Genomic DNA, 14,277 nt, shown 5'->3' with positions numbered 1-14,277 from the left:
GGCATAATGAGAGAGTGATTATATCTCCTTGAACTCAATTTCAGTAAAAATCTATCCACTGCATATTCCATAAATTTCATCCAATTCCCACCCATTACACCTTCAAATATATGGCATTTTCGTTTAGAACACCTTTCTAGACAAAAGACTTAATCATGTACATAAACATCTTCCTTTTATCTCTATGTATCATTATGAGACTTGTGATATTTGTCATCTTTCTAAGTAAAAAAAAAACTTTTATTTTCTCAATGTTTTAATAAAGCCAATGCAAGTTTTGATTTATTATTTTGATATTTGGTGTCCGTTTCGACAAAATTCTATTAATAATTATAAATATTTTTTACTATTGTTGATGATTTTAGTCGCTTTACATGGGTTATTTTATTGACATCAAAAGGGAGAAGTGCAAAATCATGTAAAAAGATTTATTACTTTAGTTAAAACACAATTCAACTATAAAGTCAAAGCTATTCGTTCCGATAATGGAGCAGAATTCATTTTACATGATTTTTATGCTTCAAATGACATTATTCATCAATGTAGTTGTGTTGAAACTCCTCAACAAAATAGAGTGGTAGAACCAAATATCAGTATATTTTGAATATAACTCATGCTCTTATGTTTCAATCTAATTTACCATCATCTTTTTGGTCTTATGTTGTTAAACATGCTGTTTATTTATTTAACAGAGTTCCATCATCCGCAATTAATTTTAAAATACTATTTGAGATTTTATTTAATCATCTACCAAATTATCATGACCTTAAAGTTTTTAGATGCTTATGTTTTGTTTCTACTCTAATGACAAATAGATCAAAATTTGATCTAAAAGTCAAAAAGGCTGTGTTTATTAGTTTTCAACATGATTTTAAAGGATATATTATTTATGTTTTAGAAGATAAAAGAATTGAGATTTCTATAAATGAGATTTTTTATGAATGATCTTGTCCTTAGTTACCAAAAATGTCCAATTCCATATACTCAACCCAACATTGCCAAACACGCATTTTCAAAAACAATATTCAGTTAGTCTTCCAGTTGAACCCTTCTATCCAATTCTTCCTTTTCTCCAACAACACCTCTTTTTTTTCATTGTCGTGTCCTACCCAAATCGAACCCATGACCCCAAATCTATTTCAAGTCATACAACCTCCCCTCTTTCTGCAATAGGCACTAACCCATCATCACCTCTTCATCCCACGTCACCTGAGCAACCTCGTATTCATCATTCTGACCGACTTTATCGACCTCTAACATATCTCTCTGATTACTTGTGTAATTCTTCTCTCACATCCACAAATTTCTCTCCCTCAATGTGTCGTTATCCTCTATCTTCAGTTATATCTTTTTCTTCTCTTTCATCTTCTCATCATAAGTTTCTTTTATCTCTACATTCTGATGTAGAGCCAAAATCTTTTAAAGACGCCAATCAACACTCTAATTGGCATAGTGCCATGAAAGATGAACTAGATGCTCTTGAGTTGAACAAAACTTGGCGTCTTGTTGATTGCCCTGTAAGCATTAAGTCGGTTGGCTGTAAATGGATCTATCGCATTAAACGCAAGTCTGATGGTTCAGTTGATCGATATAAAGCACGCCTTATGGTTAAATGGTTCACTCAAACTGAAGGTGTTCATTTCTTCAAAACCTTCTCCCCCTGTTGTCAAGCTTGCCACCATCAGATTAGTTTTGGCATTGGCTTCTATGAAGCATTGGCCCATACATCAGTTGGATGTCAATAATATGCTTTTTTTACATGGAGATCTTTTTGAGGATATTTGTATGCCACTCAATAATTAATTCAATTTATGGCATCTCCTACTGAATCTCATCTTCAAGCTACCAAGTAAGTGTTATGATATCTGAAAACTAGTTCCGGCAAAGGACTTTTTTTTCCAAGAGAATCAGAAATTTAGCTTCTCGACTTCGGTGACTCTGATTGGGCCAGATATCCTGACACTCAACAATCTTTAACAGGCTATTGTTTCTTATTAGGCAGTTCTTTAATCTATTGGAAGAGCAAGAAACAAAACCACCGTTATCCGCTCATCTACTAAAGCAGAATATCATGCACTTGCCAACACAACTTGTGAACTTCAATGGACACTAAATGTGTTATAATTTTTACGCATCTCTCCTATCCACCCACCAGTTTTATAGTGTGATAATCAGAGTGATGTTCATATTGCTGCTAACCCAATTTTTCATGAACGAACCAAACATTTAGAGGTTGATTGTCACTTGGTTCGACAAAAAGCTCAAGCTGGAGTGATGAAACTTCTCTCCATTCCCTGTTCTGGGTAGCTAGCTGACATCTTCACCAAGTCTTTATCTTCTCAACCCTTCCATCTTAATCTCAATAAGCTTGGTGTTCTTGACATCGTCCAGCTTGTGGGGACGTATTAAACCATTCTTCCACCTTAACCCATGACAACAATAAAGAAGTCTCACGGCCCATAAATTCAACCCAATAGAATACATAAACTCAATTTTAATTTTACCCTTTATTATCTTATCTTATCTTTTTGTTATCTTCTTATCTTATCTTATCTTTCGTAGACAATACTCTATATATATTTAGTTTTACTTTCATAATTCAATCAATAAACAATCAATAAAAAATCTTCATCTTTTCTTTTCTTTTTTTTCTTTTTTTATTCTTTCACAATTTTATTAGTTTTTTTCTTTGTGCTTCCTGACTAACTTCTTCCTCCATCCATCCTTCTTCATCGATCACTTATTTCGGTTTTATTTCGCCTTTTTTTTTTTGCTATGGTTGCATGTGCTTATGAGCTTTTACTCTTAATTTAAATTTCTAACTTCTAACTCATATTTTTGCTTTATGTCTCCTAATTTAAATTTCTAACTTCTAACTCATATTTTTGCTTTATGTCTGTGCTTTTAGGGTTGATTCAAGTCTTATTTTTATTTTGTGTTTTGTGTTTGTAGTTTGTTTCATACTTATTACATAATTATAAAAGATATGGATATACTTATTATAATTTGAATTATTATTTTAGTTTATTATATTTTATTTGGTGAAATTATTATTTTATATTATTTTAATTTATTATGTGTTATGTATTTGTTTTATCGATTTTTAACAAATTAAAAGTGATTTGATATTTAATGGTCTAAAAGTGAAATTTATTCTTCTATGAGTACCAGATTTTTAAAGTGCATTAAATGACCTTTTAGATTAAACAAAATAAAAGGAAATATGAAAGATAAACAAAATAAATTTTAAAAATAAATTGACTAAATTTAAAATAATGTGCATTGAATTTAAATGAAACAGTAGAATGCCTTCAATTAGATCAAAGAATTTCTGAAATTGAAAATAAAGTACTGAAACTTAAAATTAAACAAGGAAAAAAAATAACTATTGCTTGAAAGATAAATTTGTATGGAAAGTAAAGGTTACAGAAAATGTAAATAGAAATTTAAGATGTAGAAGGAACCCTACAGAAAAATGACTCGAATACAGACTCAAAAAATCTTTGGGATGTGAGTGTGCTTGAGTATTTTTTTAAGCAAAGTTCCAACCACTTTTTCATTGATCTTTTATCTATTTATAAAAATATTTGACCAATCAGATTCAAGGGTAACTCCCACATATGCTGGTATTTGAGTAACTGTTTCGCTCCTTTTGCACAATGTAAGAACCGAGATCAATTAACCGTTTAATTAAGTGATTAATATTGCCCAAATCAAGTTCCAAAAGTTAGAGTGAGAATTCAAGAATTTAAATGTAATTTTAGGACTCAGCAGGTTTTTCTGAGTCAAAAAATGTGTTTTCTGAGAAAAATCGTAAAAAACTGCGAACCAATAGTCAAACCGATTAAACCGGTTCAAGTCTACTCGGTACTATGCGAGAAAAAGTGAAAACAGTCGAAAACCTTAGAAAAATATTAGAAATAGAAAATCGGGCGTTAGTGTTAAAAGTTTGGCCCAAAATTGGACCGAACGGACTAAAAATGCTAACGGATTGGACCGGACCCAAGTTGGGCCCAAACCCAACATATATAAGGTTCATTTAATGAACCCAAACAGCCAAACCACACTAACAAATACACACACCCAGCTCAAAGAGAAGGGAAAGAAGAGAAACCCTTGAACACTATTCATTTCAATCTTCCCAAGCTCATATCTTAAGCTATAGAACTTCGATCGCTGCACCGTTTGTGGCTACGCGTTCTTTGTGAAGAGCTCTACAAAACCCACCCAAAAAACTAGTAAGAAAAGCTCGAATCTCTCTTAGTTTTTCTCCTCAAAGTTTTGAGTTTTAGGGTTTTTGGCTAAGTGAGGTTTTGTGATTTTTAGGTGTTTAGGTACACTCTAACCTTTGATTGATGTTGGTTTTGGTTTTCAAAACTATTGGGCCAGGTAAGAGGCATTGAAACTCTTGTGAAATTTCAATTATAATGAGCCCTAAGTTGATTTGTGATGATTTATGTATATATAGCTTGATTATGGTGAGTTTGGAGCTTGTCGATGATTGTTGATGCTTGCTGGAGATTCTTGGTGGCTTAGATTATGACTGAAAGCTTATCTTGGGCTCAATTTGGGGTTTTGGTGCGTATTGGAGATCGGCCAAGGTATGATTTTGGTTTCCTCTATGTAGTATATAATATTCATGAACACTTAGGCTAGTGACCCATAGGATAGGTTTGAACTTAATATGGTTGATGAGTTGTTGAATGTTGCTGTATGATGATTTATGATGGTATGATGATGATGAATAATAGTATGGATTTGAAAAGTAGATTGGTATGATTAATGTAATGTTGAGGTTGATGAAATGATAAATTTGAATGTGGATTGTTTATGAGTGTTATATAGTTGATGTTGAGGTTTAGAAGGATGAAATGAGAAGGGATATGTGGCAAGATTGGTGAAATATGATGCAAAGGGTAGATTGGGATGAGAAATGGAGTTTTGGAATGGTTTGGTATGGTTTTGGTCATATTTTACAAGAAATTGTGAAAGTTGTGATTTTGGGTAAAAGTTTATTTTTGGTGAGTTTTGTCTGATCATAACTTATGCCTCAGTTTTTAAAATCTATTGAAACTGGTTTAGAATCAAAGTTCATTGAAAACTCTTCGAATTGATATAAAGTTTGTAAAATTTGGATTTTTATAGAGGGAGTTATGATCATTCAAAGATTGGTGTTAAAATCTGAAATTCTGCAGAGTTGCAGAATTGTTATTTTTGGTGTGTGCGCACGCACACCTCTGCGAAATCTTTATCCTGTGCGCACGCACAGACCTGTGCGTATACACACACAGAGGCAGGCAATCTATTTGCCGCGTACGCACAGCGCTGTGGCCGCACACGTTGGGAAGGCCAATCTGTTGGGGGCGCTGGCACAGGTTGTGCGAGTGAACAGGCATTGTGAATTTTGGCACCTGTGCATACGCACACTCCTATGCGTACGCGCACGTCTTAAAACTCTCCAGAGCGTGCCCTGCACGTACGCACACGCCCTGTTTCACAAATTTAAATTTTATTTTCAACTACTTCACCTTCCCAACAAGGTTGTAAGCTTCTATAACACCATTTTAAGGCATTTGGGCTTAATTTTGAATATGGGAATATGGGAAATAAGCTAAGGGTTTTAGTTGATGATTATTATGAAAACTAGAAAATGGAGGTTTAGGTTTCTAGTGTACTAGGGATGGGTTTGGTGGAGTGAGGAAGATGAATGGAGATATTGAATTGACAGTGGTTGAGATGAGTCGAGGACTCGGAATGAGATGATGGATCCATGATATATTGCAAATGTTTTCTGAAAACCACTGATGTATCATTTGTATATTGAGACTATGAGACGCTATGCGTCCGGCAGGGACGGCGGTTGGATCCCGCCTGTCGAGGTAGCGGCGGCAGTGTAAGGGCGGTGGTTTGTCCCGCTTGTGTTGAGATGTGAGGTCAGTGGCAATAGTATCCCGCTCGCATCCCTTCGGATCAATAGAGCGTACAGGCGCAAAACCCTGGATAGTGATCTGAGCACTATATCTTGAGGGTTCCCATATGATGATTCCGAAGGGCAACATCTCCATGGAGATGTGTCGGGTTGGCAGTTGAACCAACAATGTGATATCATAGCCAGTAGGGCAGGCATTCATCATGTGCATTTTCTATCTGTTTGTATGCTTTGCCGACTTGATATTGTTTTCCTATTTGTATAACCTGTCTAATTTCTATTTGAATTAATTGTTATATATGCTTCTACTTATGTTTTACTTGTATTGTATATACTTGTGTTTTCTACTGGGATTGAGGAGGTTCGGAAGGCGGTGGCAATGGGATCGCATGGAGGATAGGTTGGTGAAGCCTGTGGGACAGCGGTGTTTGGTTAGAATAGAAATATAGAGTACCCTGTTTATTTATGTTAAGGTTTTATATAATTATGTTTTATTATTTTAGTATGCCTTAAGTTTGAATCTTGTGAGGGATTTGGAGTCTAGAATTGCCTTCGGCGTCCCGGGGTCTTATATCACTGGCACTGTTACTATACTGAGAATCTCCGGTTCTCATACCATATTTTTGTTGTTGTTTTCAGATGCAGGTCGCAACCCACCTCGGTGAGTTGCTTTGGGTGGTGACAGAAGCGGAGGATCCGAATATCTTTTTGGAGTCCTTTTGATTTATTTTGTTTATACATCTCTCACTTTTGTATTTTATTTTGCCTAGAGGCATGTATTGAGAGAACAAAAGTTGTATAAGCCATTTTAAACTTCAATTTATTTTGTCTGTATATTTGGCTAGCCGACTTAAACTCTGCGAGTCGTGACTAGGTTCTTATAATATTATACTATTATATCTTGGTATATTACATCTGTTTCTTGTGCTTTAAGTTAGTAGTTTCGCTAGTACTTATGAGCTTTTCAAATCCCATTTTTGAGTTATATCCTTCATCAGGCTTCTAAATAATATTATTTCTTCTATATATTATATGTATGAGCTTAGAACTGTCGTAATCTTTGATTAACCTTTGCTTTACGACGCGAGGTAAAGCTTAGGCTAATTAAAGTGTTACACACAATGTGAGTAACTGCTAAAATAAACTTCAAATAACCAATTTATTTCTTGACTGAGCACATCGACTATCTTCTCGACTTAATCCATTGACTGGCTCATGCTTCTCATTCCTTGACAAACCTTACTCGATACAGCCTCCATTCCTCGAAATAAAATTCCATTATATTTCGAGTATGACATTTCTCGAAGCTAGATATTTTTTATCAACAGTATTAATTCTATATTATTATGTGTTATGATAAACTTATACTAATTTACGAATTCAGTCAATTAATCGAGTTCCACAAGTTGTTATACTTGCAGATAGGACTGGAAATGAGTGAAGTCAGTTCATGAGCCAGTTCGAGTTCGACTCGTTAATAACTCAATAAGCTAAACTCGTAAGGTGGTGAGCCGAGCTTGAACATGAAATTGAGCTCATAAATTAAATGAGTCGAGTTTGGATAAACTCAGCTCATTAGCTCGTAAGCTAGTTCGATTATATATAATATTAAAATTATAAATTAAATACATATAGGATATGCGTATTAATAATTTAATATATATTATATATAAAAAATAATAATATATAATTTTACATATATATTAATATTTTTATTTATTTAAAATTTTATAGTATTTTTTATATAATTTTGATATAAGACATAAATAAAAAATTTATAATTGATAGATAGAGAATATATACAATTTTTTTAATATTTTTAATATATATATATTATAATTTATTAATAAATTATATATTATGTTCCTATTATTTGAGTCAGTTCATGAGTTTGAGTCAACTCATGAGCTTTGGTTGAGTCGAACTTGAGCTTACGAAATAAGTTCGATTGTTAATGAGTCGACTTGTGAACCAAACTTAATTTTTGTGAGCCAAATTTAATTTTGGGCTAGTTCAACTCAATTCAACTCAACTCCTTTCTAGTCCTACTAACAGATACAACTTTGGATGTAACTCAACCATTCAGAAGTTACCCCTGGATCAGTTTATTATTGGTTCTTCATCAAGATAATTACATACCTAGCACGCAATTTATTTAATAACAGTTAAGAAGGTATGTTTTCTAAAATTCTACTGTATAGTGTGTACTCGAGGGAAAATCAGGTCAAAGTCAAACTAAAGAAAAGGAAGCCAAGAAATTTACACTATATTTAGATGTTTGATGGAAAATAAGTGGAAAGAAAATGAAAAAAAAGAAAATAAAAAAAAAGTAAATTTTTTTTGTATGTTGTTTGGATGAAGAAAAAATAGAAAGAAAAAAAAATAAGAAGAATTTTTTTTTGTTTGGATATAAAAAAAATAAGAAAAGAAAAAATTATTATAGAATAAAATTATTTTATTATCCTTACATATATTATATATAAATTATAATTTATTAATGTATTTAAATTATTTTTTCAATAAAAAATATCCAAATTATTTTTAAAGATTTTAAATGTCATAAACAACGAGATATATCTTTATTTTTCAAACAAATACAAATAAATAATTGTGTAAAAGAATAATAAAAATTACTCACAGATTACACTATTAATTTCTTTAATTATATTGTAAAAAAAAATCACTAAATTGTCTTTAAAAAAATAAAATAATAACAATAAAAGTTGCTAATATTTCTTTTTTACTACAAACAACAAAAAATCATATACAATTGCATTGAAGATGGTCAAAAGCACCAAAATTCAATAGACTTAGCTTCTAAAATCACTTAATAATTTTGATGGTCAAAAACTAATTTAACCAAAGCAGAATTTTGTATAATTTACAAAAAAAAATGAGTTGAAGATGCATTGAACAAATGTTTTTTAAGACTGCCAATGAAGTAAAGACAATTTTTTCTTAGCTGTTTAAACATTAGTAACAACTAAACCATAAAAATTCAATAAAAGATGTTACTAAAAGGGTAAATAAGTACTTTTACCCATTTTTACAATTCAATCCCAGTTTTTTTCACACTTTTGGGGAAAAAAATTAAACTGAATTCCACATATAGTTTTTTGTTTTTCATACAATTTTTCTACTGATCCAAACAGGAAAATTAAATTTTCCATCCATTTTTTTATCTCCTCTTCTTTCCTTATAAATTCTTCAATACCAAACAAAGTGTTAATGAAGGACTTGATATCCGAGTAGCCCGGGGGTGTTTCTACTTTCTTTCAATAATGTTTTTATTACAAGAATTGGTCCTTTATTTTGTTATTTAACTTTTCCATAAATTATTTATAGAAAGCATTGCATATTCAATTGAGTAAATTGGAATCAGATATTCTCTAGTAAAGATTCAATTTAATCCGTATACATTATGAAAACCTTGATGATAAAAAGAAAAAAACGCAAGTATACGGTCATCGCTTCTTTTTCTGTGTTTTTTAGCACAAAAATTTTGATTAGAGAACACAAAATTTTATTCGCATAGCATATAAATTTTGATACATAGTATATAAATTTTTATTGTAAATATGTTTTGTTAACTAAATGAGTTAATTGTAATCTTTAAAAAAAACTATTATTGTGTATTAAATTTTTTATATTATATATATTTTATTAGTTGTATATGAATATTTTAAATTTATAGACCTTTAAAAATTTTTATATTACACTAAGAATGAATTCAAAAAAAGCAAGTAGTGACCTTACTAATATTTAAAATATTTAGTAATTTTATATGTAATTATTTTTAATAATGTGATAGATTTAAGTCTCAATTATTTCTTTCACTAATATTTTTACTTAACCAATTTTGTATCATACACTCAAATTTTTATATTTTTTAAATTAATTTCTATATAGGTACTTATCTCTATGAATATAATAACTTACAATTTTTTTTTAATAATTATATTGTCTATTTTAGATTTTTTTTGTAAAAAATACTAATTTTTTAAACTTATATTGTTGAAAAGAAAACTTTTACCTTGTTTCATGATAATTTATTTCGATTATAATTTTATTTTAAGAGTTGTATTTTGCATTCTATAAAAATGCGGTATTTTGAGATAACTAATAATGTATAATTTATTTTTAAATTTTTGAAATTTTTGAAAGAACTAATCTTAATTAAAAAGATATGTAACAACTTTCTAATTAAATATACTATAAAAGTATTGGTATCATATAAAAAATAAAATTACTGAATTTTTTTATATATTATAAAATCTTTAAAAAAGGCAATTCAGTAATTATATAACCTATATAAATTACTTTTATGTAAGAAAAACTAACAAAATAAATTAAAAATTTTGTATAAAATTCAACTCCTATATATCAAATTTTATGTTGGTTGGATATTAATATTTCAGACACATAATCATTTCAAAAAATTGTGTTGAATATTAAAATTTTTGTGTTATGTATTAAAATTTTGTGCTATAAAAAGAAGAAAATGAAAAAAAGGAAGAGAAAGTTATTAAAAAAGGAAAAAAGCATCCAATAAAAAAAAAGGAAGAGATTGAAGAGGAAGACTATGATAACAACAACATTGTTTAAGAAGAATGTGTAAAAGAAGACAAGTTCAAAACAATTTTGAGTGGGATGTTGCCAAAATAATAAAGTACTTAGCATATTTTAACAAAAATAAAAAATATAATATTTTTTTAAGAAAAATGATCCAACACTTTTTTGGGATATACTTGTTTGATGCATTTTTATGATATGAAAGACCATTTTTTTAATTAATTATTTTTAATATTAAAAATAAAAAAATCTTAAAAAATTCATATAACATTTTTTTATTATATTAGATTCACATTTTAAAACAATATAAAAGAATCCATCTGTGCATGTTTTATTTTAGTACTAAAGTACTTACATGACATAAATACAACAACAATAATAACAAAACATACTAGGAGATAAATATGGTGTATTGTAAGTGGTTATTTTAGAAATTTACAAAATATAAAAAATTATAATTAAATTTATGGAAAAAAAATGTGTATTGTACATCATTATTTTAGCTCTTCTCTACATAAATTATTAAATTCTCCTGACTTGAGAGTTAAAAGTTAAAACTAAATAATTTTGAAATTTTTTGTGTGCTGTAGGAATTATTAATTCCTCCTTGTCAAGGTCAAAAAATTTTGAAAAACCACAAATTCAGCTTCATAGCACAGTGGGAACAGAAGATGCATGAATAAAATAGAATAGAATCATTTAACAATGAGAAAGTTAAGATTCACGTTTCTCTCAAACACACAGATTACAAAATCAAATTAAACCACTTATCAAAGTTCAGATTCACATTTCTCACACACACAAACAAGAAAATTAAATTAAACCACCAGTCCTAGTTAAATTAAGCAGCTAGATTATTATATGATAATAAGACCTTAATTATTAGTAGCCACCAGTGTCTATTATTATTGCATGATAGGATCATTTGTATTGAGTATTTGGTTCAGCATGAGCAAGTGAAGGAGGCTGAAGAGACGAGCTAGCATTGGGTGCATCTCTAATGTAATTCCCCATGGGTGTACCATAATAACCACTGGGATGAGGATGATGATGGTGATGTCCAATGTGAAACGGTGGAACAAAAGCAGAAGCAGTAGCAACACCAAGAGTTCCATAGTCAACAGTTCTCTTTCCAAGTGGCTCTCCTCTCATGGTGGTACGGTCACCTTCAAGCTCACGGTACCTGTGAAGGTACATCGTCAGAGGCTCAATGTAATCGTCAAAGCCAAGCTTACTCATTGCCCAAAGAACGTCCTCCGCCGTGATGGTCTTCCGTTGCTCCCTCTGACACCTCTCGTTAGCTTCTCCGGTGATGAAGCTGATGTACTCTGATACGCATTCTTGTATTGTTTCTTTTGCATCATCAGAGATTTTAGCGTGCGGTGGTAGGATCTTGCGCATTATCCTAATCACATTTGCTATTGGCATGAACCGATCTTGCTCCCTCACAGTGCATTCGTTATCATCTGTATGATTATTATTATTGCTTCCTGTGTTGTTTTCTACTGCTCTCATGTTCATCTCTGACACAGATAGCTTCAACCCTATATGCATATACATATATCAAACTAACTATGATTCGTGTATATAACTTTGCTACCAAGTAAAAAGTACAAGTGTATAGAGAGGAAATTAAATGGCAATCTTGGATGCGGCGCCCAAATTTATATGGTCAAAGAAGCTACGCATTGGGGAGGGGAGTTACTTAAAACATGTTTGCTTGTGAGTGGTTATTGGGGGCTGCACATGCAGGAACTTTTTGTCTTTCGAGATGGAGATGAAAATAAAGTACAGTCATACGTGTAAAGGAAACAAGTTGTAGAAGAAAACGGTTACCATTAGTAGTTTTTGTTTCGTGTGATTCAAATGAAAAATAAATTAAAATAAAATAGTATTTATTAAATTTTGTACTTTATACAATATGAATGTATATCATTATGGTTGATATTTCAAAAAATATTTGTGTGCTTATTATTTAGTTTGTTATTAATGAAAAATTTAAATAAATATAGAAATATCATATTAATGATCAATATTTTTATAATTAATTATAGATACATTATTTTTTGAGTACTCTCTTATAATAATAATAATAATAATAATAATAATAATAATAATAATAATAATAATAATGTATAAGAGAGTACTATATTTATATTTATCTAAACTATCTATTTAATACTAGTGCATGCAATAATAATAATGGACCACGAATAATATTAATATGAAGATCGAGTAGTAGTAGTATGTGTGTCTTTCCAAGTAAGAATGCTTGGATGAGAAATAAGAGAAAGAAGAAGACAAGATAAGATAATGAAAATGAACTAAAGTTGGCAGAGAAAATTAAAGAAGGGAGATGTGTTTGTGATGTTAATTATTTGGAAGAATGCATGTATGCCACTTGTAACTCTCCAGTCAGCACCACTCCTGCATGCACCATCTAGGCATGCTTGCCACTTGTACATTCCAATCTAAGAAACATATCTATCGTATATAAACATAAAATAAATGCATCATTACAGTGTCACCATCATTACTTTCGTATATTGCTAGTGTTTCAAATGCCTGTTCATTCATTTTAACAATGAAGAAATATTTTATTGTTGTTAAGAAGGAAAAAAAATAAATATAAACCTTGTTCCCATGTAAAACCATGAAAGCAAAACAGGAAGTAGTGCCATTGCCCATTGATTAAACCCGTTACCATGGTGGGGATAGATAGAGAAATCAACGAGAAAAAATGAGAGATGATTAGAAAGATAGATCAGAAAAATGAAAATGACTAGCTAAAGAAAATTCGATAACCTTACATGCATGTGGCAGAATAATAGAATAAGTAGTTGCAGACATATATGTATACTATTTCTGCATGCTAAATGAAAACAGAAAAAGAGAGAACATATAACATTAAATAATGGAATATATGTAGCTACATATGTGTAGATATATACCAGAGGTAGTAGTAGGAAGGTTGCGATAACCGTGAAAGCCTCCTCCAGTTTCCATGTGTGAAGAAAAATGCAGTGAGAGAGGACAGTAAAGTAGCCGCTAATCTAGTTAGTAGTGATGATGAAATGAAGTGAAGTTTGGGCAATGAAGTAGTTGGCAAGTGGCAAGATATATAGTGAACAAAGAGGGCGATGCAACCGAGGAAACAGCCAATAACCAGTCATTACACTCTTATGACCCGAATGCACCCACAGTTGTACGTTTTTTTTTTTCACAACAAGTACTCCAAATTATTTTACTGTATGTCTATCAAATGTTATTATTTTAAATTACTACTTAATCAGAAATAATTTATATTTATATTTATATTTATCAAAATCTATAAAACACATAATTTATATTTATATTGATCAGAATTTATATATATATAAATCAAATTTATTTATTAAAAATAATTTTATTTTTATAGTGATTAATTATTTATCAAAATTGCTAAAATTTATTAATTCCAATCTTTTTTGCAAATTAATATTTGATCATTATTGTAGAAGACAAAAATCATAACCAAATATTTTTCTTTTTTTTTATATAATTAGTGATTGTCAAGAATAATTTCAAACACTTGTTTTATATATAACTATTTACAGACTCATTAATAGTAATGATACAAAATGTTTTTTGATGACTAATATATACTAAAGATATTCCAGAAAAAATATAATTATATTTAGACACTTTAAAATTATTAACTTTAATTTTTTGTAGTTATATTTTCACCAATTTTTTAAAGTAGACTTAGTTCTAATTATTGTCTAATTTTTTTTGTA

The 14,277-nt window shown here is 30.2% G+C and overlaps 1 protein-coding gene across 1 annotated transcript; it reads right to left on the bottom strand.

Moving 5' to 3' along the window:
* Nucleotides 1–11,422: 11,422 nt before the first annotated feature.
* Nucleotides 11,423–13,507, bottom strand: LOC130944858 (nuclear transcription factor Y subunit B-3-like). The gene is made up of 2 exons (XM_057873427.1): nucleotides 13,453–13,507; nucleotides 11,423–12,045 (listed from the first exon to the last, which is right to left on the bottom strand). Exons 1-2 carry the CDS (start codon nucleotides 13,505–13,507, stop codon nucleotides 11,423–11,425), a joined length of 678 nt encoding a protein of 225 aa, XP_057729410.1.
* Between the last annotated feature and the right edge of the window lie 770 nt (nucleotides 13,508–14,277).

The sequence above is a fragment of the Arachis stenosperma genome, chromosome 1 (genome assembly GCF_014773155.1).
Source record: "Arachis stenosperma cultivar V10309 chromosome 1, arast.V10309.gnm1.PFL2, whole genome shotgun sequence".
Lineage (NCBI taxonomy): Eukaryota > Viridiplantae > Streptophyta > Magnoliopsida > Fabales > Fabaceae > Arachis > Arachis stenosperma.
Note: the sequence above shows the minus strand (reverse complement) of the source record. Positions and strands in the feature narration are given on the sequence as shown.

What these genes read in the sequence shown, in the direction of transcription:
- LOC130944858 (XM_057873427.1), bottom strand. Translation starts at nt 13,507, where the DNA reads ATGGAAACTGGAGGAGGCTTTCACGGTTATCGCAACCTTCCTACTACT. An exon ending in CCTTCCTACTACTACCTCTG is followed by an intron (nt 12,046 to 13,452) that starts GTATATATCTAC and finishes ATATGCATATAG; the next exon opens with GGTTGAAGCTATCTGTGTCA.